We start from the raw sequence: 27,648 nt of genomic DNA, 5'->3' as shown, positions 1-27,648 counted from the left end.
AGTCCAGAGCTTTCATATTGGCTGGTAATGTCATCTTAACAGTTTGGATCTTGAAATAGTGCGTGTACACAGATGCTATCAAAGTGAGCTTAATTTTAAAAATCTGATTTTGAACATCTGAAAGATAAGGCAGCATAGATCCTGGTTATTTCTCAAAATGTGGGCTTATTTGCTCCTCTGTTACTTAAATTCAGGTCATTGTGAATAAATCCTGTAAGATTTTTCAGTTAAAAATGGAAAGGAGTAAGCAAGACCTGCTTCATCACTGAAAATAGTTTTTCTCTGTACTTGCAACTTTTTAGAAAAGATTTTCAAAGTGTGTTTTTCTTGAGGCCAGTTTTAGATTACAAATCTTGATCTTAAAAACAAAAAATCATTTTTATTTGCTTTTTCCTCTTTCTTAATTCAAGAGGCTCTGTCTGAGATGCCTTCATTGCATTTTCTTCTTGCAATACTCTTGCAGAGTAGGACAGTCTATTAACACATGGAACGTTTTCAAATTTTAAAGGAAAAGTGGATATTTTGATTGCTAATCAGTTAAAAGCTAAGTAGCAACACATGAAGAGCACAGAATAAGGTTGGTGCTCCATTTGTCCATCATCAGCCACATCAACTTGCATCAATTTTTACCTTAGCTTTTAACTAAATTTATGACACTTACTAAGTAGTATCCTTAATCATTTAGTCTTTAGTTCTTGATTTGAATACCAATTATACCCTCAGTGGATTTAAGCATTTGGAATTGGAGGTTAGGCTTCTAAATAATTGATATATCTGTGCTGCAGTATGGTGCAGGGGCTTGTTTTAGCCTCAAATGAGCAATTGTGGGACCTCAGGCAATGAGGAGAAGCAGTACAAAAATACATCAGGGCTAAGTTTTCCTGTATTTTGCATTTTGAGTTAATCTGTGCAAATCTCCATGCTGCCTCAGCTAAACTGTTGTTAGGACSTGAGCTAGATTCTTTAAAATTTGCTAGGTATCTTCTCTACAGTCTGCGATACAGATCTACTTTTAGGCCAGAAAGACCTACCTAAGAAAAATCTTAGGGCAAACAGAAATTTTATCTAATTACATCTTCATTGAGCTCGGTAACCTCTTTTGGCTCACAATGTATGAATAAGGCCAGCTCGTCAAGGGCTTCTGAGTTGCTGAATATGCTCAGTTTTCTCAGTAGATTGATGATTAAATAATGAATAACCATCACAGCTGTTAAACTTTTAGAATAAATATAACTTCTTGACTGTTGAACTTTGAATATTTTTTCCTGCCAGTCTTCCAGTAAGATTTGATTTACTATCAAGATCATTTTTATTTCCTGTAACATTCATTTGTGATAACTTTACAAATTTTGTTGGCATATTTACTTTGTTCTTGTGGCTTTTATCATAGTATTTAAATACTTATAAATAGTGTATTCATCTAAAGTTTCTGTTCTGACTTTTTGAGGCATCAGAATGAATCTCTTGAAAGAAAATGTTTCTATGAATAGTTAATGATATTTGCTTGCCTCATTAGAATCTTTTTTTCTGAGATCTGAAGGCAGAATTATAGTTACGATCAAAAGAATACGACCAAAATATTCTTGAGCTATCTTTAATGAAGTTAGCTCTGATATTAAAAAGTCAAGTGCAGCACCACATGTTTCACTTATGCTGAGGTGTCCCAAGAAAATACATAAGGTCTTGGATAGGCCTGTTTATGTGGTCTTTGCTGAACTGTTAGTTTTATTAGATATTCACTCATGCCAGAGCTTCTTGCAGGAGGAGGTAGCTTTTCCTTTAACATGAATAAGGTCAATGGGGATGGTAGAGAGGAAAGGACTGTGCACTCATCCCTAGAAAGTTTTTTGTTCTAAGCGTGAGATATTTCTATCTATCCTTCTTATTTATATTTTGTTTAAAAAAAYGAAAAACTGCCTATACAAAGTTACAGCTTTTGATCTGTCTTGAATAAACAAATGAGATATTGGTGATGGCAGTCAGATTTGGAGCCTGGCTGAAGATATATGAAATCTCAGCCAATCTAATGGCTTGTCAGCCCCAGGGGAAAAAAACTTTCCCCCTTGCCCTTCTTCTGGCTGTGCACTTTCTTCTCATTTGTACTGCTGTGGAAGTTACCGGCCCCTTGGCTGCTAGCCCAAGAAAACTATCTTTGGGGGACTTTGGGTTTTTTTATTGGGGTAATAGTCTATTTGGTGAGTTCAGCTGGCTCACAGAGGGTTCCAGCAAGCAACAGAGCTGTGACAAAGTCAGCCATGTAAAGCGTAAAGAAAATATTAATCCAGCTGAAATAAATTTGATTTTTTACAGGGAAACAAATGAGAAACTACAGGCAAAATATACTGTGACACTGAAGTAGTTGTATTTTTTGTTTGCCTCAATTTCCATTGCTAGGAAATAGAGAGGGGGAAGTAATGGGACTTTTGCTAAAAGCTGACCACAACAGTAAAATTTGAAAAATTGTCCTAATTTAGTTTTATGTATTCTTTTGCTAACCACCATTTCCTTCACTTTTGTAAAAGTGAGAKTGGTCAAAACTGTTTCGCATGAATTAAAACACACCTAAGGTTTTGCTTGCAGCTGCAGTGTCTTCCATAATGCATATAAAGTTGTGATTTTTTACCATAATGTAATTTTWACCGTATCTATGGTTACGGTGACCTATCTTACGGTTCCCGCATAGGCAGGGGAACTGGTGAAACATAGTCTGACCAAATCGTAGGGCTGTCTTCAGTGACTGAAAGGAGAGAGGTTTATCCCAGTTGTCTCCAGTTGTACAGGAAAGAGGGCAGTGGTGGGGGGAGACTCCAGGTACCCCTTTGCCGACAGCGGAGCAAGGCCGCTGCCTTCCAAGGCCAGGTACAGAGCGCTGCGCGGGCTGCGGTGTCGTGGACCAAGAACGGCAAAACCCAGCTCACGTCTCATATCCTGGCAGCTGTACCAGCAGGGAAGTAGTGCAGCTTTACTAAATGATTACTTAATGGCTGTCTTTTGTGATCAAAAGTGTCACCTAAAGCTTTTTATCAAATCTCCTGAAAGGAAATCAGTTCTTTTTCTAAATTTAATTGCGCGTAGTGCAGTAGTCTCTGAGGATAAGCTACGTTTTTAATATAYTTAAGTTGTTTAAATGTAATTAAATATATTTAAATGTTTCATTTGAGAATGAATAAGATCTTATTAAAACATCCTAGCCAGATTTTTTTGGTATTTTGTTATTTGTCTGCTTACATGTTTGTCTTCTAAACCCAATGACAGTTTTTAATGCTACAAAGAAAACACAAGTTTTACRGATTTTTATTTTAAAATATTTTTAACTTTTTATGATGAGAAAAATGGTGGTGCGTGAGAGGAAAACTATGTTCAGCCCTAGAGGTAGTTTCAGAAAATAGTCAACTGAATTTAACCATTTATAATTGTATAGTTAGGTTTAGCTCAGYTGGTTAGAGCATGGTGCTAATAATGCCAAGGTCGTGGGCTTSATCCCTGTTTGGGCCACTTRCTTGAGGGCTGGACTAGATGATCTCCAGAGGTCCCTTCYAACCTTGCCAATTCTGYGATTCTAATATTGGRGGCAGGTTTAGYTCAGATGGTTAGAGTGTGGTGCTGCCAGTGCCAAGGTCGCAGGTTCATTCCCCGTATGGGCTATGCTGAGGGTTGGACTAGGTGACCTCCAGAGGTCMCTTTCAACCTTACCATTCTATGAATCTRTGAAACTACTATGAAATTTAAGAATTCTTCTGATGTTTAATTTCCAGTTAAAAATGTTATTGTTCARAGTAACTTTGGGAGCCCACAATTTAAATATTCCAAAACAACAAAAGTACCTAAACACAAATAAAATTTACCTAGCCTAATAACAGAGGTCAGTTAACAGAGCCAAGATAAAAACTGAAAAGGCACATACGGCTTTATAAAGCTTTCGCTTTGCTTAAACTGTGATAATGGTAACAGAAGGGGTGAGATGTGTTCATATTAGATTAATTTCAACTTAAATATTTATCTCCGTTTGTACAATCACAAATAAGCAAGCAAGAGGATGGGAAGGATTCAGTTAATATGCAAGCAAACTGAACCATGAAAGAGCTAAGCAGTTATTTTAGGTGTCCTGGCAGTAGTGCAGACAGCTGCTTTGTTGATTGCTATACATAAACTATCCCATGTTTGTTTAATCCTGTCTTTAAAAGAAAAACATACCGAATTTGCCTGAAAGCATTCACTGAATTTTTACAAAGCATTTKTAACTGTTGTAAATAAGTATTGTACATAAAATGTGTCTGTTTTTTGCAGGTAATTAGCCAATCAAGAGCTAGGTTTAACCCGAGTATCAGCATGATTAAGAAGTGTATTGAAGTTCTGATAGACAAACAGTACATAGAGCGAAGCCAGGCCTCTGCAGACGAATACAGTTACGTAGCATGATGTTGCTATCCTGCAGGTATGATTGTAAGGAGATCGTTGCTGTCACTGTTTGGTGTGTTCCTGTGGGAAGAGGCAGGCCTGTGCCTCCATAATTGGTCACTTGGCAGCCCCTGTTTTTCTGCTGTTTACAACATCACCAGTGCCATGTCATGAGCGTCAATGAAAATGCCTATAGATATTTCAAGCTCGTGTCATTATGACATTTCTTAAAACTTTACTAAAAGAATGAGTGAAGTATTGCTGAAATGTGGAAATTTGGTTGGGTACCATGCTTTTTTTTTTTTTTTTTTTTTTCCCCCTCCCCTTTCACGTTTGCAGTTGATGTTTTTTAATGTATCTTAAGACAAAGTTAAAAAAAAACCTAAATATTGTAATATGACAGATAACCTAATAATTGTATCTACATTAAAATGTAAAAAAAAAAAAAATGACGAACATGATACTGCTGCTTGTCAAATAAAAAAATAAAGTTATATAATGTGTCTCTAATGATTGTAGAAATGGATATAGCTTTAATGTTTGTAAATATTCTTCAGACTTGGAAGAATAAAAATAATGTCGTGTGTTTGAGTTTTGGATAACATCAGAAGTAGATCTATCATAAAAGCTAATTTATATGAAATTGAATACTAAATATATTAAGTTTGATCTGATTATCAAACCTATTAATGGTTAAGTGCACATTTTGTTTCCTTGAGATTAGGCTAACTTTTTACATTTAGTGCCTGAAGGCCTATTTTGTATCTGTTATTCTCACACTGTAGGAAGATGTTACAAGAGAAAATAAACAGATGTTTGAGGGAATTCAAGTAGTATAGTTCAAAGAGAGTTAGGCCTGGTTATCATAAACATCAAAGCTACAGTCTAGTGGCTTGTCAAACTACCTTGTTCCTGGGAAAGAATAGAGTAGACGGAAAAATTTTCTTTCACTCATGTATTGGGTAGAAACAGTATATGGATAGGTACCTGTGTTTGTTTCCACATAAGCCAATAGTACTCTTTAATGTTTTTTCTCCTAACTCATATGGTTGCATTTGTCATATTGTTTTCTTCTCTGATTGGATTTCTAGCTGTTTGGGCAGGACAGGGTATCTGTGGGCTATGTCGTGTCCTGTGCTGTTCATCAGAAATAGCTTGGTGACCCTTCACTGTCAGAAACAAAATATAATGTTCTAAAATACTCACTCTATCACTGCAGTTAATTGGAGCTTAAGAGTAGAAGAAAATAAGCTGATTTTTTGAGAAAGTCATGCACACTGAATGCCTGCTGCAGGCACTAACTGCAGAAAGGAGCTCCTGCATGGCTTTGCCTACTATTAATCACTGACAGAATAAGTATTAAGTTAACTTTTAATGTCTTTCTCTCAATCTTATTCTTTTTTTTCAATTTTCTTTTTGACTATATGATATTTCATTGCCTATTAAGAGTCCACAGATCAAGAATTAATATTGTTCCCCAAGCACATTTTAAAAAGGGGGAAAAAAAGTGAGGATAAAGCATTTCCTTCTCTTTTCTCTCCTTTTCTAGTTCTTCACTGTATGAATGACTTCTCTATGACACTCAGATTGTTGCTGTCTCTTAAGTGGCATTACATTTATATGTCCTCATTATATAGTTAACTAGGAAATGAGGTGGTATTATCTTTTGCTTACATGGATTTGCTGAGGACAAAAATAGGCAACAAACAGTAAAAGGCACTACACATTTCTTCAGTATTAATGGTATTTAATCCTATTACTCTAAGATCTAAATTCATGAAATTGCGCTTACATCCTAAAGAAGTGGGTTTTTAATTGATCTTAATATAGTGCAGTAGTCTTCTCTGAAGTGGTAGTTCAGAGTTGAAAGACAACACAAGTGCTTATAGTAAATGTGAGATACAGTAGCATAGATTTTATCTGGAGTGACTTTTAAGCTATTTCAGTGTAAAATGTTACTGTGCTTTATAAGAAATAATAAATGGCTTCTTTTGGCAAAAAATGGAGAGGACAGAATAGTCTATGGCATAATAGAAAATGGAAAAAATACTGCCTGAACATTTAATCATCAGATCTTTTCTCCAAAAAACAAACTAACAAACAACATCGAAGATTCTGAAATGTTTCATCTTGCAATTTGTGTATGAGTCAACAGTTTTTAAGCCTGTTTCTTCATATAAGGATTAATAAAATTGTATTAAAAGCAGATTATAGTAGCAAAATTTTAACACTTGGTTTTAAAAAGCCTTTACAAACTTATTTTCAGAATCACCCCATAGACAAAACAATAACTTTACTGCTCTACCGAAATGTGTAATGTTCTAGCATTAACTTTATCTCTGAATTTATGCATATGTAAAACATCAAAAGTAATATTATGTTTTTCAGATAAGCATGCTGATGAGTTGAGGCATGTTTAGTGAGTTAAAAACATTCATGTATTTCAGTTCAGTTGGCATCTCCAGACAATGCTTCATAATTATACACAAACTCTGTCTTTTCAGTGCCTCTTGGGAAACCTGGCTACAGTTGGGAAATGAAATATTTTGAATTCTCATTTATAACTCACACCTTCCCCTTAAGGAAAAAAGTAGTGCAAAGATTCAGCCCTCTGTAGTTGCATTAGGTCACTGAAATCATGGTTGACACACAGTGATAGAGCTTACAGTGTGGTGCTACAATCTGGCAGCTAAGTAAATCTGGCAAGTGTCATTTCAAAATACAAAGTGCTAATGGGTAATAGCACTTTGGTAGAATGGGTAATGGTGTAGGTTACAAAAAGAACAACAAGAGCGAAGACATCTAAAAATGCCATGAACTTTTAATTTTTCACTAGAAGAAACTGGTGTAATTTCAGAGGTTTTTTTTAATTTGTTATAAGCATGTTAACATGTATGACCTGCTGGTATATTGGAAGCCACAGAGCTGAGTCTGGAAAAAACGATTTCATGCATTTTATACATTTCTGATAACAAAATGCATTTTACTCATAATACTGTTAGTGATAATTCTTATACTAATTGAAAATCTATTTCTGTTGTTTAAATATATATCTAGATTGATTAGCTTATTCTGAGAAAGAAAAATATTTACCTGTATTTTAGTATGTTCACACGGTACTCCTGGAGCTATAAAAGTTATTTATATTGCCATAGTGCAAGAAAAAATTTGAAGCTGAAAGTATTTTTTAGGAAACCTTTCAAGAGGAAGACCACTTTTCCAAATAAAGAGTGGAATAGAAAAATCAGTCAAAAGAGAAATGCATTTTATAAGCTGATGCCTTTCAGCTGAGCTTGCAAAGCCATTTCTTATCCTTAAAATATTTCATTTTAGAAGCAAGTCATGTAACATGTTGGGTCTTAAAGAGGATAAATATTTTGTACCCTAGGGCAAATATATTAGGACTGGCCAGGCTTTGGAAATATAGTAAGTACTTAGAGTTAATTAATCTAAGGTATTACAGTTTATGAAAGCCTGTTATCCAAAAGCAACTATTCTTGTACTGATTATTATTATTTATTGCAAGTTTGAAGCTATCCAGATCTTACTTGTTTATTACAGTTCCTACTGGTTAACAAAATAGGGTTCTTGTAAGTTGACAGGCAAAGAGAAGGAAGGTTCAAGACATTCACTGGGTAATAATATTTTTAAAACTAAAAGACTGCTAAATATAAGAGTATGTGCATGTTTTTAAAGAGGGAGGGTGAACAAATATGATAGTAAAATTAATCAGGCTTCTTGGATGTGCTTCTCTTGTTGTCTCTGCTCTGTGGAATTCACAACTGGTTTACACTGACAAGGGAAGAAACAGCCAGAAAAAAGAAAGATAGAAGAGAAGGCTAATTGGCCTCCTTTTTAGAAGTACTGACATCATATTTTTGTGATCATATATATCTTTGAATCATTTAAACATGCCTGTGTTGATTAACATGTTGCTACTTACTCAATATTATTATTGTTCAATATTGATTACTTGTCACGAGTTTGAGGAACAAATGTATTAAAGTATTCAAAGATCTACTTCAAAGAAGTGTATTAAGGTATTCAAAGGAGCAGTATGCTTGACATAGCCATGTGCTGGTGCTGCTCCTGTCAGTTGTCACAGGAGTACACAGCAGAAGACTTGAAAGCTTCTTAATCTCCCCAGAAAGTCCAGTGTTGCATGTGCATCTGTCTTCTAAGCTGGAAAAGTCAAAAGGTATTGTCAGTCTCTCTCTCTCTCTCTCTCTCTCTCTCTCTCTCTCTCTCTTTCTCTCTCTCTCTTTTTTTTTAAGAAGTTCTAGAGTTTCAGTAGCCTGAAACTGTCAGAGGTGGTTTAGGCTGTCTTCACTCGGGAATAAAAAACAGCTTGTGTTAACTCAGTGGTAAGTTACTCCTGCTCAGCTGGGTTAAGGTGAGAGTTATGTGTGCATTGTTAGTCTATTGCAAAATCAAGTAAAAGCTTTATACTGGAACCACCAGTGAAGTGGAAACTCTCATGACTTTATGTGAACTTTGTTTCTAGAGTTTCTGGACTAGCCAGAAATCTCCTGCGGTATTTTATACTCAGGAGTGCTATGCTAACCTGGCATATCCTTCCTTCCTCTCTTCCCCTGAGATAAATAATATACTGATGTCCCTACAGATCCTTCTCTCCTCATCTTCTCTGATACAGTGTTATAAACTAGGAACAGTAAGTCTTGTACAAAGCAAAATAGGATGGATGAAGCACTTCCAAATGTCTGCATAGCCAAGGCATCAGTTCTCTCAGTCTAATTCTTATCCAACCTTTTGATACATTAGTGTTTACAAGGGCAAAAGATATGTAAGAAGAGTAGACGTGTTTTCAGCTGAACTGGCCCTGTTTTCAGCAAAGTCATTGAATGTTATACATGTTACTTGTCACCTTTTTGATGGAAGCTCATTGTTCTGATGTGTGTTAAACTATTTTTTCCAGCAGCTGTGAACAGGGGATTGAAAAATTTTGAAACTTGGCAGGTTGCTATTGCAACCTATCTTTTAATATTGGTTATATCACATCCTGTAACTTATTAGGGATATATGTTAAAATGCATAACACTTCTCAGTTTTCATGTTATTGTGAGCAGTTTCAGTTCAGTTTCATAAGATATATTAGGGTCATTGCATTAAAAACTATGCATGGGTTCATTTTCCTTGCTTCTTTCCAGCCTAGCAGCTTAACAGAATTTGTGATCACCAAAAGGAAGTGACTTGAGTAAAATACATCAGAGTAATTGTTGGATTACAATAGATAAAAACACTTTGAAATAATACATCAGAAAATCATTTTGTGAAGTAGTTATCTGTGTATTTGAAGCCAGCTTCAGAGTCTTTCATGGGATTTGTTTTAAGCAACACTAGACCCCTGGTTCCTTCTAAGTRGTGAAGTTTATGGAGTGGGGAGACACTTAGAAGTAATTAAGAAGCAGCAGTAAGGAGAAGGATATGAAATCTCTCTTATGCTTCTGAAGATGATTCAGTGCTTCTGTGCGCACAGGACCTTGCACAGCAAACACTTCCTTTAGGGTTCTAGTTTAAAGGAAAGGTATAAGCAGCGCTGCCACTCAGTGTTTAATAATAAGCAGGTGGCCACTGCATTCAAAGACAACAGGACACCTGGCCTTTTTACCTTTTTTCAATCTTCCTTTGTCCAGGACTGTCCCCCAATTCTAGCCTATTAGGCAAGCACATGCTATTGCTTCTCTTGGATGAATGTAACTTTGATACAGCTGAAAGGTAGATCAGTCAAAAGGGATATGTTCTTGCCTGCTTCCCAAAACTTGTTACATATTTTACATTGCAATATTCAAGGGACTGAAAAACAGAATAATTGGAGAAGGGATCTGCAGCTTGGTTACAAGGATATTTTTGCTGAAAGTGGGGACATTAGGGTGAAGAGGATGGACTACAGAGGACTTATTTTCTAGTCAATGGATTGGTGCACAAAAGATGAGCCGTCTGCTTCTCAAATCACAGTGAAGGTAGCTGCGGACAGAACTCTGTGCAAACTTAATACTCTGTGTTTGTTGATGTCCTTAATAGACTTAGGTGGTAACTGGTGATCCAGCTACCAGTAATGAAAGTGTCTTTAGGTATGTGATCATTTCAGTTTAGGTGCCATTTCACCATCTGGGGACTTTTAGAAAGACTTAGAAGCTTGGCTTTCAGAATTACCTTTTTGGATTTGTGGAGAAAGACTACCTGACTACCATCTGAAGATGAGTCATCTGTGTCTCACCTGAAGTCTGATCTCCCAAGTTCCCAGTGAAATCCTCTTTCTTCTCCTCCAAATGGGTGTGTGCTACCACATTTTAGTGTACTGGTAATGATCTATCTAAACCCTACTGTAGCCACAATATGAAGAGAATAGATGTACACCCACAAAGCATGTGTAGCTTAATCTTGAGTCATAGCTGTGATTCAGAGATGTGCTGGTTGCAGTTGGTCAAAGAGATTTAGGATGTAACATACCTGCTGAGAACAGTATTCTCATTCTGGGCAACGGAAACCTTCCATCTTTGTGAAAGCAGACTGTAGCCTTAAGAAATTTCTGTCTCCTGCAAAGATCCAACAAATTACCATCTGTCACCAATTTTTGAGCAAAGTAATTGAGAAATTACCTAGCCACTCCTAAACCTTTCCTCAGGCAGTAGCCTTGACTGTTATGAATGTCTTCTGTCTCTGAGAGCATCAGTTTTTAAAAGATACCTATATTTTAAAATGTGTCTATATAATTTGACAGACTGGACAAAAGAGAAATGGGGGGGGTTTGTCACTGATTGAAATTCCCTTAAGTAGGAAGGAGCAAGTGAGGACATGTACTCTGGTCTTGAATGACAAACAGTCTTGCAGTTGTGGCAAAAGAGTGTGGGCTTTTGCATGTGGATTGACAGACCCTCTTTATTCTTTCCCACACCCAGGCGCAACCTTTGAAATGCAGACTTGACAGGCAGAGCTGGAATATCTACTCCTTCCCTTCCTGATGTAGCTCCTGGGAGCTTAAGGGCTACTTGTCTCAACAAGCTTTGCTTTGCTGACTGTTTCACAGTGAAAGTTAGGGCTGTAGTAGTAATGGTTGCAGGGTAGGAAGGGCTGAGAGCCTTTGGAACGTGTGTGCTAGAGTCAGGGTGCCTTGGTGGTATTTACAGGTGGCAGAGGAGGCCATGATCTGTGTGGACTTAATTCTAAAATAGGGACAATGATCATGAGTTGTATGTATATAAATGCCACAAGGCATAGAAATGTTCACTATGACTATATCCCTCAGTAATATAGTGATTTTGTGTCTTCCAGAGTTTCTTTCCATTCAGTTACTCAGCRTTTCTGTATTGGCTGAGTGCTAGACATGGTAATGTTGTTTCTCCTTGCAGTGTACACCCCTCACTGTGTGGAGCTCGTCTTTCTTGACGTGCTCTTTTAGGCTTTGTGGCCTGGCTAAAATGTTCAGAATAAGGCAATTACAAATAGTGCCTTTTTTTTTTAATCAGTGCTTATGGAGGTACATCACAAATTTTCCTAGTTTATAACAAGCCGTTTGGCTTAGCAGTCATCGCTTTCTTAGAATGTGATTTTGCTATTGTCATCCTCGTGAGAGCTCTGGGAATACTGAGGCCAAGTTCTCCTCAGCTTTTGTCATTGGTAATTTCTGTTAGGCTGCTGCTTTGAACGTTAATAATAAAATTTGAAAAAAAGATCAGATTAAAACTTACCAAACAGAGTGGAGCTCTGGTACTACTCCTGAACAGCACTTCAAACCATCAGTTAGTGCTTCACATGCTTGTGAGTAGTATTTTGAAGCAACATTTTATTCTCCTTAGAAATCTTGGTCCCTTCATTTTTCTGCCTGTAAAATGCAGATCTTTAAAATGCTTGTGAAAGCTTTTGTTTAGCTACACACCAGGTACAGGATGGGCAATAGAAATGCAAACTCCTTTTCAAACCGTCACCGGTACTGACGGAGGAAGCAGCTGTGACAGGACGGTCTCATCTTCATCCTCTGCTGACGTTACTGCCAGCAAATTTCAGGCACTCTTCACGTTGAATGTGTTTACAACACTGAACTAAAATCTCCCTTTATAGGAGAAATTAGAGCACAGAGAGGAGGGAGCCTTCCACTTTCTTTCCTTCATAGAACGGGATTAATTTCTTGGTTGTACCAGACTGTTGCCAACTGGGAAACTTTGGGGAAGGTGGCAGAAAGGCATCAAACCTGCTTTGAGCAGTTCCTGTCCGCAGGCTGTTGTCGTTTTTGAAGCCCGCTGGTATAAAGTGATTCGCATGGCAACGCTGCAGCAGCGTTACTCTCTCGAGTTACTTGCAGCTGTGCGGAAACTTGAGTGCTTTCCCTAAAACGTGTTGTTGCAGGAGAATCTCTGCTTTTATTAGAGAATTGCAGCTGCAGCGACAGTGGGGGCAGCAGTTTGAAAACACATTCCACTAAAAAGGTCAAATATCGGAAGACAAATACAAAGAAATCAGGATGTGTTACTGCTCCTGTGTTAGTACGGAGATGCTTYAGGTGCATGCGCTTGCATGCGGAGCAGAAGCCGCACGGCAGCCTCGTGCCAGCAGAGGTTGCTGTGTTGGCTGAGCGGGGCAGAGGAAAGGTTACTCAGCGTTGCCTGTTTCCTCCCTGCCCTCTGCTCGCTTGCTCCTTGCTGCTAGCACTCAGCTGGTCCCAAAGGCACTTACCCAYGGCAGCAGCCGCCTGTTATTTTTAGCACTATGTTACAGGAGATGGGAGACCACTAGGGAGTCAGTATTTGGGGAATATTTTAGCAGAAGAAGTCACCTGCTGAGTTCAGTAAGGAGACCAGGAAAACAGGGAGGGCGCAGGTTATAGGGAACAGGGATTATGAAACTTGTGCACAGATGCTAGGAAGCAAGGAAGATAAAAGTCTGCCAGTGCCTTATTTTGGCAGACGGGGATTAAAAATAATTCCTGAGATGCTTTTCTGGTGGGATACAAAGCTGCAGCCCTTTAGCAAATTTCAGAGGAAGAGTAATAAGGGGAAGCTGCCTGGCATCCCAATCAATTGCCTTCTTCAAGCAAGGATACCACAGGTTACTGAAAAATGTATCTCACTTTTGCACTAGAATCCTTTTGGGTGGAAAGAAGCATCCTTCTCACAAGAAGGCCAGGGGAGAACTGCATCTWTTGGAAAGTATTGATCAGCCTGTTCTCTTGCAAGGATGGAGGTGTACAAAGAAGGACTGGGAGGTGTGAAGCTCTTCGCGGGCCACATCRCTGTTACACTTGGAGGGCTGAGGAAGGGGTAGGGAGATACAGTTTTGGGGTTTAAGGGTGTATAAAATAGTTGTAAAAATAGAGGAATGAACAGATGTGGAGCTGGCAGTACTGAATTACCTCCATTATTTTTTGTGATGTATACATTTTGTCTAGGGCAGGAGAAAAACTTAATATGCAAATCATTGGCTGTGCAGTTTGTAAGCACGTGCAGGTAACAGATGAGAAACTTAGTGTTTGATTCCTTATAGCCTCTTTCCCTAGCATCCTCCCTCCTTGAGCTCTTGCCACCTGCTGCCTCAATCCSAAACCTGTTTCTTTGACTTTTGTGTGGAGTATCTGTGTGAGTAAGAGTTTTCAAAGCTGTGTTCTTCAAATAAAGGGCTCCTTCACTGAGGAGGATGAATGTGACTGAAGTATGAAATCTAAATTTGATTTTGAGAAGAAACTAGAAATAGTGAAACTAATGAGAATTCCAGATGCAARAGTCAAACTTTTCCAAGCTTTTGGAATCAGGTTAGCAGAGTGTGTGTACGTATCTTGCATGTGCAGAGACGCAGGGATAGGAAAGGGAGAATCAGAGACACCCTTAACCAAGGGAACAGAACAGCAGGGATATGGGGCATGGGGATCTATCCCTGCCTTATYATTTGAAGCAAGCTACATTGGATCATCATGGCCATTGAAGTGRTGAGGAAGATGTGACAGTAAAAAGAAATAGAAAAATATTGCTGTGAGGGTAGCACTCCACTCCTTAATGTTTCCTCGTTGCTTTGAGGTTCCTGTCTGAAAGTTGATTGCTTTTATTAATGGTGGTTATTTCRTCTACGCTGGTTTTGTATGTTTCTTTTTTCCATTTTTTACCAGAAACAAATCCTTAGGAAGAAGTATTCTAGATGTCTGGTTCTCTTAATATGGTAGAAAAACAGGACTACATAATGGTTAGAAGATCTAAAAACTTTAGCCAGTTATGTTACAGAACACTTCTTTTTGCAGACTTATCTGCATTTTCASCACACTGGAGCTCAGCATTTTCAATTATTGGTGTGGTAAGACATATTTACCAACATCTACAAAAAAAATCAGCTTGGCTACAAGGTTCCTACTTGTGTGCAGGAGAGAGTGAATTGAGAGCAGTTAGGCAATGTGTCAGTCTGGTGGCATTTTGAGCCTGTTGTGTGTGAAGCTGAGCCCTAGTAATTCAGCCTTTAYGTAGAACATTAGCTATATATTTTGTGAATATCTTTCACTTAATTGCTTTGTTTTTTCCAAGAGGATGAAATATTGCTTTGATGCTATCTGATGACATCTGAGATCATAGAACATTAATCCTTGAAATTTGAAATAGAAAATAAGACTTAACACTTCTGGRATTAATTAAATATAAAATCCATTTAGTCAAGATACTTGTTTTCCAAATTCAATAAAAACTATCTACTGCTTTGCTTCTTCAAAACATTCAAGAGTGTGGTCCAACTGCTGTAAAGCTTAGATATTGCTGAGAAGTTCTGGAGATGACTGTGGCCAGTTAACCATTTAGGTTTTTTAGGTTTCACTGATTACTGTGTCAGAGCACTTACTGGTTGCAGCTTTTGATTGTAAATGGAGCTTTTCTTTAACTTTTATTTATTTGACTTGGATCTAAACTTCATCAATAGTACGCTGAATAAACAAGATGCAAAATCTGTAGTCCATGTTCTGACTGAGTAAGGTCAGAACATGCATTTATTATCCTCTTAAAAACATTAAAAAAAAAAAAGTTTTATGTATGGATGCCCTCCTCATCACCACACAATAACCTGAGTAGGAAATACTTTATACCCTTTCCAGTGGAAGCTAGTTTACAGCACTGATAAGAACTTAAGATAGTGAATCAGAGGTCAGAAGTTCAGCATTCAGAAGGAGAACCAAGAAGGTATCCTGATTTTGGTGTGTTGGTTATTCATCTAGATACACACTTCTGCTCCTGGATGATTTTTTTTGCAACACTGTAAACAATGATTGAAAAAATTCAGGAACTGCTTTGATACAAAGTATTTTTGGGTATGCAAAGTGATGTGCAGTACCGTGCGTCTGAGGAGATGTGGAGGTACCTCTGGGAGCAGAGCCGCAGTCTTCCCGCGGAAGCAGAGCTTGCTTTCTGCCTGCCCTGCTGCGATCCTGAATTCCTTTATGCTCCACAGCACAGCTTTAATAAGAGCGGAGAGAGCTCCCTCCCAGATTAACTTTTGCCTAGGTGATTAGAGCATGCCTCTGGGAGGCTGGTTTGAACTACCTCCGGCTCAGTGTGGGGAACCGCTCCTGCGTCTTCTGCTTCCGGAGCAACTGTTCTAACAACCGGCTATTAAATAAAACGGGTAGGTGAAAAGGTTGCTCTGTTGCTTTGGCTCTATTTTAAAAGGAAGTGTCTGCTGTCACTGTACTTTGTAGAGTGTCTAATCCTGTTGARGGCTCTGAAAACACCCTTTAGTCTGAGCCCTAAATGTGGTGTTTCCTCATTATACAAACCTAATAAAACCATCAATCAATCCCAGTCTCTGTGAGAAGCAAAGACTTGTTGTTGCTGTAAACATATGGCAACGGTCTTGAACAAACTTCCATGGGCAAGTGCCCTCATTTAATCATACTGTGCAAACTATGAACCCTAGGCAGAGGCGGGCTAAGCTACAAAGTGGAGGAGATGGCACGATGCTAAATACAATGAAAGCACTGAGGAAAAAATCTGAAATCCTCTTATATAATTATTAGAACAAAACCACACACACGTGAAACCAGCACAGTCCTAGAATGGGGTGGCACCGGGAACTGGCAGAGGAACAGACTGTTCTGGTCGGCTGCTTCACTTGATATATTAGTTGTAATGATATAACAAAGCAAGTATTTCGGGACTCCTTTTAGGTCTCTCAGTGAGCTGATACCAGTGCAGTGTATTGCCTCTTTTCTCCTTCCCRCAGTGCTACTGAGCCCAGCTGCCCAGAAGCTCCTTTCAGCAGCCTTCTCTGTTTGCATATTCTCTATTTTCCYCTTTCTGATTTCTAAGAAACTCCTTGCTCCTTTTGTCTCCCCTTCCCCCCCCCTTGCCACATCAGTATGCTTCTCAGCCTTTCCACCCAAATAATCTTTTTCACCTTCAATAGAACCCACTTCTGTGCTATACATCATCCTTAGTTAGCATACCCTCTTGTACGTCTTGGTGGTTTATCGGGCCCTCTTGTGCAAGAGAATGTCTCTAGGAAGTGCTTTATATATACACGATGGTACCTACATCTTCCCCAGCATGTCCCTGTGCTAGCCTTAATGCAAACATTTAGAAACAGATTAAAAAGTCTTATGGAGTGCAACTTCACCTTGTGGAGTGTGCATCTTTGTGTGTGTGTATGTGTTTTAAGCACTTATTCAATGKCATCTGCATCATTTGTCAGCAAAAAATCATAACACTGATAACAGTACATTCCCCAGCAGGAGACAAGATTGCTGAAGTGTTATGAAGTTATCTTATAATATGTGACAGAAGAGCATAGCTTACACATCAGGTGCTTCCAGTTAATGTAAATCTCCTTTCCACTGCTGTGTAGGGAATCTTACAGGTGAGGACTGATTTTAATTACAGGAAAATTGCATCTGGTCCTTGGGCTGAGGTCCGTAATTATACTCTCAGAAGATGTAATGAAATAAATGTGCATAAAATTGCATGAGAAAATGAAGACCTACGTGAGAGGAACTAAATATAAAGTAGAGAGAAAGAAGCTGAATGACAGAATGAATAACATGATTTGCTGGGCCAGATACAAAAACATTCTCTTGTGCACAAGGAAACACATAAGCAGATCAGAGAATTTGGCCTACAGGCTTTAATCCAGAAAATTGTTAGGCAAATCACAAAGACTGAGTAAGAAAAATTACCACAGCACTAGAGTTCCAGATACTGTAATGAGAAAGACTGCACTACTGGGTACCTGCTGGTGGCTTAGAGGGTGGTGGTAGCTGCTGAGTGACTTTCCTGCTCTAGGTGTTTCCCTTTGCAGAAAGGAGCCCRGGTGGCTGCAGTAGCAGATGGAGAGGTTGATGAAGAGTCAGCGTAGCAGCTTCTGCTATCAGCTGCTGGCATTAAAAAAAAAAGAAAAAGAAAAGAAAAGAAGTAAATTGGAGCATTAGTTTTTGCTGAGGGTGAAGCTCCATGGTGGTATCTAAACTTGATGGTACCTAAAATTTTCCAGAGTTACTGGTACCATAATATTAATCTAAGCCAAAGCACTCTCCCTGGGCTAGGGTTTCCTCCTTCTGCTGCAGTCCCCTCTTGCTGGAGAAGACCCCGTACCCCCATGCGCAGCATGATTCTGCCGTGATGACTGTGAACTGTAGTAAAGGAAGATTTGACACCTGAGCCCAAAGCAACTTGAAAAAAGAGCTGTAGTACTGTTGATAGTCTCAGTGTGTGCTGCTCTTAAGGGATATGCTCTGGTGCAGAAGTATTTGAGGGATGAGATATAAGCAAGGAGGGAGAGGACTTTGGGGCATAAAACAGGCTATAATAAGGGGAGTTTGGGTGAACCTAAAGGAATTTCACATTGAATATGAAGAAAACCTTCCCTACTGTGTTTTCTAACAAAATATACACTAGCATCCCAACATTTTGTGAAACTTAAAACTAGAACGTAACAAATAATAAGAGATGTAACTCAGAGAAGCATTTGGCAAGTGCAGACTTCTGTGATCTAGAAGACCTCTGCTATATTTAATTTCTTCTTGTTGAGATGATGAGGGAGAACATCAGGGATCTTCAGCAGTGAAGAATACAGGGTAGTTTGGCATGGAGCTCCAAGGAGRTTTATTCTTTGTGCTTTACACACATTGAATACAATGAGCTAGAAAAGAAATGAGATTATTTGTTTTAAATAAAATTACACTTCTTTGTGCCTTTCCAATGAGTTGCAGAATAGTTAGAGTTTTCCTGTCGCACTCGGCTCTTTTTCTAGTGGCCTTCTGGTTAAGGAGTTTTTCTGTCGTGAATGCTTTAGGTTTTATGTTACAGAGTAGGTAGCAGTTTATAATCRTAAGTGGTTTTGCATTAAATAGCAAACTTTGAAACTTAGGTCTGTGGGAATGGTTATGATTTTTATTTTTAAAATTATATCTCCTTTGTTACCAGCATACAGTTTCCATTATTCTAATGGCATACATAATCCTACTGTGTAATACATTATAAGGGATCTAAATTCAGAAGTCTATAATGTAAATGTTTACACCTGAGCTACTCGCGTTCTCATATAGTCAATAGCAAGAAATAGGGGTGTCGTGATTTCCCTTGAGCTATTTTAGCTCCACAGGAGATGAAAAGCTCCAGAGTGTCTRTTGGTTGTATCGACCAGATTTTTACCACCTGTGAGAGGGCTACCAGGTGAATGGATTCCAAGCAGCTACCTACATTAGTGCAAATGAACCCTGTGCGAGGAGCTTGGCCATAAGGAATACTACGAGAGGGCATCAGGAACAGGTCTAAAAGTTATCAGGGAAAATTTAAAAATTTCTCTGTCTGGAATTCAGCAATATTTAGGGTTTGAACAAGACCCAGGAGCAGCTGTGGGAAATAAATTACTCAAGGCAGCATAGAGGTTGATTTTGAGTGACTGACTTTGGTAACAGAATTTGGACAACTGGGAAGAGGACAGTGACCTAACAACAGCTGTTCCTTGTGTGGCTAAAATTGCTAATTCTTGGCATGCCTCTAGCACTTGGACTGAGCAAGACAAAGCTCTATTCTTTGAGCTGGTAGAATAACGCGATTAGGAACAGGTAGTACTGATAAGCTCTTATCCTTTAAAGGACCAGGTGTTAAAGGATAAGGTGACACCCGTAGTGCCAGATGCTGTGTCCCCACGCTTGCAGAACCACCCAGCCAAGCTGTGCTGTGGCGGACGGGCACCGTCCTGCCCTGCGCCCGCGCTGCGCCTCCTAATCCGAAAGGGAAGTTTTTCAGAGAGAAATTGGAACGGAGGCGGAGGTCGAGGGGRACGCGATAAAGGTCACGGTCATGGATGGTGTGCAAATATGAATGAGGATTATTGTTCACTGTCTCCTTTGCTACAAGAACTAGGGGGCATCAGAAGAAGCTGGTGGGACCCAGACTGAAAACAAACAAAATGTTTGCAATGCCATCGCTCTGATAGTTCAGTTAAGCGTCTATTAGCTCCTGGCTAATAGACGTTCTGATCACTAAAAGTTTATGTGGTCTTAGAAGGAGACTGGGCAAGTTCATGGCAATCTGTTAAGAGCTACTAATATTGAAGACGCCACATCCAGCTCAAGAAGTTGCTGGAAATGATTGGAGGCGAGGAGAATACTGGCAGAAGGACAACTGGTTTTTGCACTGTCCTTATACTCTGATCTGGWCTACCACTTAAGGAGACAAGATACTGGGTTAGACTGACTTCATGCAGCCATTTGTAAGTGCTGTTTTACCGCCAGAGATCTATTTAATCTTCTTTAAGTAGAAAGCTTTTTTTTTTTTTTTTAAACAACTTTGCATGTTCATAATAGCGTAGAACCATAGAGCCGTGTTTTCTYTTCTTGGCATGCACCAATAATGTATTTGTTTTGTTGGCTTTACTCATATTTATTTTTAAAATGAGATATTCATCTCAAGGGAACAAAACTCATAAAAAAAATTATTCATGCCAAAGAACTTCTAAAGTACAAAAACAGATCTCCCAGAAGATGCAAAAGTAAGTTTAACTTGCTGAGGTCAGAATTTCCTCTTGCTTTTCTGAGTAAGCTACAAAGAGCTGTTTATGTTTCTTTTTAAATTATTTAAAATGATCTCAGAAGACTTTTGATATTTTAATAATTATGAGTCTGTCCCAGAAGCTAATGAGCAGGAACTCCAAGAGTTTACTGGCATTGCTTATTATGCTCTGTATTAATGGCTTAAAACATAGAAGACCTTTGTTATGGAGAGTACAAGCAAATTACTATGGGTACAATAAAATTCAAGAAATATTCAATTTTTAGTAACTGGTGTTACTTTAAGATGACAGAAAAATATTTGAAAACRTAAATTAAAATTTCTTTAATTTTCTGAGGGTACTTTTTAACCTTCCCATGCAATATGAGAGATTACACCAAGAAGAGGTGCAGATGTTTAAGCAACTGAAGATAATCAAAGGTTCTTTGGTTTTATGATTGACAGCTTTAGATACACAGGCTGCCATAAATTTACCATGGATTAAGGATCTAATTAGGAAACTTGTTACCTAGAGGCACTTCCTACTTTTCTATTCCTTGTCCAAAGTTCCTTGTTCACTTGTACGGCTCATTTTACTTATATCTGCTCTGATGAGAGCTACTGTACTTCCCTCATCTTTCCCATCAGCCAGCATTAATGACCGTGGTGCAGGTGGAGGTGAACTTGATGCCTAACTGACCAGCTGTGCATCTGGCAAAAGCAGCGTGCGCTTTGACAGCCTTCAGCTTTCTGTCCTGCCTCCTGGGACTCTCGCCGTTGTCTCCAAGGAGAGAAGCAGCATGCTGGAGCGTAGAGAAGGTGGCAGGTCCATAGGCAGAGAGGGCTGAGAGCACAGCTGGAGCACGTTGCCCAGCTGTAGGAAGAATCCATCAAATTAGTRTCATTAATCTGCTTTCACTGCAGGAAGACCTCAGGGGAAGATCTGCTTTTAATATCGTGGAATATGCTGTATAATTGTCATTATACAACTACAGTTGTATAAGCCTGGGCAGCTATCTCAAAAACAAACTGGTTTTGAATGTCCATATTTCAACATGCAGCCCTGTGTTATAGAAACATTGGGTATTTCACAGCAGGCACGACAGTCCCTGGGAGCTATGTTTTGGGCATTCAAATGCTCTACCAAGTGCAAAAATCACTGACAAGTCAAATCCTTGCAGTCTCCATCTAAAATTAGTGTACTCTCAGCAGTCTTGGCCTTTGAGTGCCTCTGCTCCCGGTACTCACTGTGAAATGGGATAATGACATCGGCTTGGCTCAGAAATATTGGAAAGAAAAGCACTCAGATGCTGCAGTAAAATTGCATTAAAAATGGACATGGATAAATGACTAATTTTGTACCTGGTGTAAAGGCTGGACAGCGCAAGATGAATAAAATTTGAGGCCATACAATGAATACCAATTTAGTGAGCCTTCAGTGCACTGGGCTGTGACAAGAAAATCATGTGGCAATCTTAGTTCAACCCTCTTTAGGGTTTTTTTTTTTTTTTTTTTTTTTTTTTGACATGCTACAGTCACATTTTCTTTATTCTGTCATTACCTGAGACATAAGTTAATTTACAGCCTCTTTATTTATAATGCAATTTTTGGTGTGTCATGTTTACAAAATGCAGATTATATGGTCATCTGAAAAAGGCACCATCTTTCCTGTAGGCATGTATTTGCAAAGGGCTTTGCTCGATGAASCTTTTAGGAATTTTAAATATCTCTGTAATATAAATGGTATTACTCATCCCCTCGCAGYGCTAATGCATTCCTTTTAGCAGCAAGGAGGCCTGTATAAATGCCCAGGCAGCACAAGCATGGTCCAAACGGAGAAGAAACAAAACACAAAAAGCCAACCCAAACGCTTACTTGTAACCAGTTAGAAGTTAGGCTTGAAGAGGGAAATGAGCYTGTGCCCCTTTTGATAACTGATACCCTCATATGTTAATCACTTTTAAGGGTTCACTTACTCCAAGAGGTAATGTTATATTACTCAGTTTGGAAGCCAGAGAAGGAAAATCAAATATATCTCAAACAACAACAAAACCTCCCACTGTGCTGGAAAGCAAGTATTTATTTCTCTTTTTCCTGTCAGACAACAATTTCTGCCTGGTCAGAAGCAGATGCTAAAATTAGCAGTGAATGTGTAGGGTGAGCTGATTAATCTTCAAAGTAAAATGCCTTCAGTGTGATAGCGGAAAGCCACGGGGAAAATTCGGACTAGCCTGTGTGATGCTCCGCTGGCATGTGTCGAGCAGTAGCAAACGGCGCTGATAGGACCCTGCTGTCAAGAGCAAAGGCTGCCTTCCAGCTCTGCCGTTCCTAGAGAGAGTCTCCCAGCGAGTCTGCGAAGGACACGAACCCTGAGATAAGGAGGGGTGAGGAGTTTATGCTGGTTGTAGCTCCAAATCTGCATGTGTAAAGCTCCCACTTGTATCCCTGGCTCTTCCATGGCACTCTCCAGACACTGAGCCAGTTATCTGCAGATTCTTGAAGTTAACTTTGGAGAAGATCAGGCCCTTTTTTTTTTTTTTCCTATCAAAAATAGACATGAGACATAGTTTTTAACTCAGTTGAGTATATYACTGAAAGGACTGCTTTTGAAGAAATTCAAATTTTTGAAGAAGGGTGAAGAAATTACCCCTTTTTCCAAATGGAAGCTCCATCCAGCAGCAGCAGGTTGAGTCAAGATTCTCTGCATCTTCACCATTTTGAGGCTGCTATTTTTGCATGATTTTTGAATCAGTAATTGATGAGATCTTTTGTAGATGTCGTGTACATTGCAAACCACACTTTTTACCTTCCCATTTGAGTTGCATGGGGAGTTGCATGGGGAGGAGCATAGACTTGACTGCAAAGAGACTTATTAAATTCCACGACCACTGGGTGAGACCTGCCTCTATCCTGTAGAGGTCTATCTTCTCACTTCGTTATTCCGAATACAATTATATCAGAAATCTTGACATAAAAAAATGAACTTAAGTCCAAGAAATGGGACTGATCAGTCCAGTGAACTCCTTGTCTTAATTTGTTGTTCCTCCTACCCCACYGTGATTTTTGGGCCTCAGTTCCTCATTTTGAGGACTAGGCTAYCAGGGTGAAATTGAAGCTCAGCCCAAGTTTAAAACAACACCAACAACAAATGAGCCGAATTCAAAAGCAAATCAACATTTCTTTTTCTGTGTTAAAGCCCCCAAAAGGACTGCAGTAAACCAACCACAAAACCTTAGAGCAGATGGCTCGTAGCAAGGCAATCCTCTCGCGCGAGRTCGGACCTCTCTGATATTTTGAAACAAACAAACAGAGAAACCGTGAAACTGGTCTGGAGGTAAGGAGTGCAGCTAYAGTGGTTACTCAGAGATACTCGGTATTTGCGCTCTCTCCGCTGGTGCCGCTCCGATCGCGCATCGCTGTGAAGCCTCAGCAGTCGAACYGGTCCTGTGTCAGATGCCGGCAGAAAGCAGCGGGGGCCGTTCCTCCCTCAGCCGTGTGAGACACTGGAACTCCTCAGCAGACCCTGAATCCTGCGAGTCGCCYGGTCTAATAATCTTGATGCTCTGCAAAAGGATTGTTTAAAACGTTCAGATGTAAAGATTTGGCTCCGTACACGCGGGTCCCCCCCGCGGCTCCTCGGGCGGACGGGCACCCTCTCCTCACGACGGGCTTCTCTGTAGGGAAACAGGACAAACGAAAGAAGCCGCTAGTTCCAGCGTAAAGGGGGGAAGGAGAGTAACGCGTGTTTGACTGGAATGCACAGTCACTTTCCTCAGATCTTTTGTCTCAAGGAACCAGCCTTGTGCAGCAAGGGCCAAGGCTTGCGTGGGTTTGCACGGCACGTTGTACAACGGGGCCCTCATTCTGATCATCGTGTCCTCGCAGAAGTGTTTCACAGTAACAAAGGTAAGTAAAGCAACTCAGGTAAAGTAAAATCTGTCTTTAGTACTTGGACATAAAGAATCATCAGAAGACAGCGGTTTAGAAATTCTGTCTTCCTGAAATATTGCTTTGCGTTCCCGCTGTATTCCTGTCTGAGCCAGCAGCAGCTCGTGCTGGCAGCGAMGGAGGCTTTGCCATCGGACACGTTTTCAAAATAGACCTCCTGCAAGAATTCCGGCGGTCGCCGTTGCGGTGTTTATCTTCTGCTGACTGTGCTCTTGAGCGTGTCTTTAGCTCTCCATTTCAAGGGGGGTGATGACTGTCAAAGAAACCCTGACTGATCTGTCTTTTCTATCGCTTGCTATACCGAATAATTCTTTTTTTTTCAGTTTGTATTACAGCTAGAAGCATAGATACTTGTAAGGAAATTTAGGATGATCATAAATAGTTTGAGAAGGAGTATTGAAGTTATAGGAGACTGGCAGCATTCAAATCAATTCAGATTGTATCTGGCCTTCAGAAGCTGACACAGCAACAGAAACACGAGTAGAAGATGCAATATGAAAGCTTCCAGTAACAGCGTTCATCTCCCCGGTTGTCAGTACTTCTGGGAAGGGGCTATAACCAGCTGGGTAAAATTCGTGGATCTGCTTCGTATATATGGGCATAATAGTGTGTTACTGTATACGCTATATAATAATTGAGGTTTTTTAGGATGGTTTTCACCAGGTAACTGAGTTTAGGGGACAAGTATTTCTTTGGCATAAAATTCTTTCCAAAAAGTACATAAGCCTGTCTACTGAACAGGGTGGGAATAGTACATCAGTAAGCAGCTGCTCAGCTTGGACTTCCTGTTTTTTTTTTTTTCTCTGACACCTCAGCCTTAGGCTGCCTTTTCTTTATTTTCCAGAGCTTCTGTGCTTATGCAATGTTCTTCTTTGCTCTTTCACTTTTTATAGCAATAACGTTGTAGCACTGATAAGCTAAGGTTGTAAAGGACRTCAGGTTTGTAAGACAAGTAATGTGTTTTATTAGACCGACTGATGTAAAACATGGTCAAGCTTTCAGGTACGCAAGTCCTTCAACAAGTCAGGTGCAGACATCGCTGGGAACAGTTACTCTGAGGCTGACGATACATTTTTCCAGCAGTAAAACTGCACTAGCACTTTTCAGTCCTTCATGCCCAGAACTACACCCTCCGGTGTACCCRCACCTGAATTCTCTGTTCTCTCAGTTTGGGACCATACTGTAAAACAACTGAAGTGATGCAGTTTTTGAAAACCAACAAACAAAAAACCCTCAATTCCAAGCAAAAGAAAAAGCAAGCTATAATTATCAATTAGCCCATTTGATGGAGCAGTGATGTTAGCAGGGAGTTTTCAGCAGGAACAGAGGACTGAGACAGGGAGAAAGCATTTGTAGAACAGGGAGAAGTCAGCAGGAGATAAAATGGTTGCAGAATCAAAATGAGCCATTAAACCAATATCTCTATTTATTCTGTGCTGTTTAGTATTAAATAGAGTTATGAACTGTAGTTCCCAGGTCTTTCAGATATATTTTGTAAATCTTCCTTGATGACTGGGACAGAGATGTGAGAGATGAAATTATTGTTTTGCAATGTCAAATAATAACTGTGCTTTCTTATTTACAGTTCTTGTGAGTTCATTCCAGCACATAGTTTCACTCACACATTTTCTATAAGGACCTCYGGTACACTGGATGACCTGTATCACATTCTGGATGTCTAGATGAAAACTTTGGTAGTTCAGGAGTTAAGAAYATTTCTTGTGGTTCTTTTAAGGGAAGATTGGTAGCTTTTGCAGTCGTGATTCTGTCAAAATCTGCCTATATTCAGTGCTCCTGCTCCATTAGATTTTTTTTTTCCTGGATGGAGAATTTGGAAAGCCTGAGTTGGTGTTTGAAGGCTAAGAGATGGCGTTATGGAGAACAGATTTTTTCAGGGCATGATCTTTTTCCGTAATAGGCTGCAACTGTTTAACGATTTTCCATGCAGATGCCAGCTTGAAGCAATATGTGACCGACAGAAGTGTCTTGTCAATGGGACTTTCTTATTGTGTGTGATGTCTGGTTGGCTAGAATGAGCCTAATCATTTCTTACACTCCATTTCTCATGCTCAGCATGTGCATCTTTTCAAAGATGACTTTTTATGTTGTTAAGTACAATTATTAATTCAAGGGTGTACGTTGCTAGTAAAAGCATGTCGTGTATTATGGAAGACGTAGAAGTTTGAGTAAATAGTCAAGCCAATGTATAGCAGTAAGAAATATGCACATAGTTACAAAAAATGCATTAAAGCAGACAAATTACCCTATTAGAATCAATTTCTGTGTCTTTTTAAATCATGTAGCAAAAGCAGCAATGAAATTCTAYCATTTTCAACTTCCAGAAAACAGTAAGCTAGAAGGAAGGAAGATTAAGTACACATAGGTAAAGAATTACAGAGTTGAGAGGGGGAAGGTGGGATTCTGCATGGTTCAGTGTGATGCTATTTACTTGGTCTGATCTTTGTAAATCAGTCAYGATAATCTGTTTTTCCTTCTATACAGTTTGCTAACAACACCAGTGGTTTTATGCTGGGGATGAATTTCACTGGCTGCTTAGGAAGAGTGTTTCTTTGACATATTCTTGTGAAGTTTTAGCAGGAATGTTTTTGTTTAACTTTAAACTTGCAGCTCAGATCCAACTGTTATTTCTGCTGTGCAAGTCAGATAATAAATCTGGCTTCATAAAAGCAGGGCAGAATCAATGGTGGATCTGATTAACTGCTAAGCCATATAAAATACAAAAAAATAAAGAATTCAGACACACTACAAGTACTTTCACATTCAGAATTGTCCTTCAGTTCTGTGAAACTTCATTTGTAGTAACATGAGATATTAATGCTTAGAAATATATATGGATCAAGTTTTCCCACTAGAGGTTTGGGACACTTTGCTTGATATACATGGCCTGCCTTGACACATACCAAACGTCACTTTTGCAAATTTTGGTAATAATAATACTTTATTCAAAAAAAAAAAAAAAAAAAGAAAAAGAAAAAAAAAAGAAATAGTTTCATATTGCACCCCATTATTGACATTTTCTTTTCTCTGTGTTGTTGATTACTAAAGATGTAGTCATGTAGTGCTCACATAGGCAAATCTTACAGAGATTTTAGTTGGACTCCCTGTTAAAGCAAAGGAGTATTTTAAGCTGAGTAAAGTCTTCCAGCACAGAAACACTGAATAATTAATCTGCTTCTTCATCTGGGCGGTCTGTCATGCTCTACTTCACCTGTCTGGGGTTGACTGAATTTAATATGATTGCTGAAGCCAGTGAAGAGGATTTGATCCAGTGGCTGCACCTCTCTGAGAGGGATACACAGTTCAGCTGTCCTGG

General features: G+C 39.2%; 1 protein-coding gene across 3 annotated transcripts in view; it reads left to right on the top strand.

Moving 5' to 3' along the window:
• Positions 1–5,008, top strand: part of CUL2 (cullin 2) — a 48,392-nt gene extending 43,384 nt beyond the window's left edge. For 2 of the 3 annotated variants that reach the window (XM_085301403.1, XM_085301404.1), the window contains exon 22: positions 4,288–5,008. In XM_085301403.1, the coding sequence (XP_085157529.1) occupies positions 4,288–4,419 (132 nt within the window). In that variant the 3' untranslated portion in view covers positions 4,420–5,008. The remainder of the gene's footprint in view (positions 1–4,287) is intronic. The other variant, XM_085301405.1, reaches the window with a different exon arrangement.
• Positions 5,009–27,648: the final 22,640 nt, after the last annotated feature.

Source organism: Rhea americana, unplaced genomic scaffold, assembly GCF_003343005.1.
Source record: "Rhea americana isolate MKP2758 unplaced genomic scaffold, rheAme1 scaffold_176, whole genome shotgun sequence".
Taxonomy (NCBI): Eukaryota; Metazoa; Chordata; class Aves; order Rheiformes; family Rheidae; genus Rhea; species Rhea americana.
Note: the sequence above shows the minus strand (reverse complement) of the source record. Positions and strands in the feature narration are given on the sequence as shown.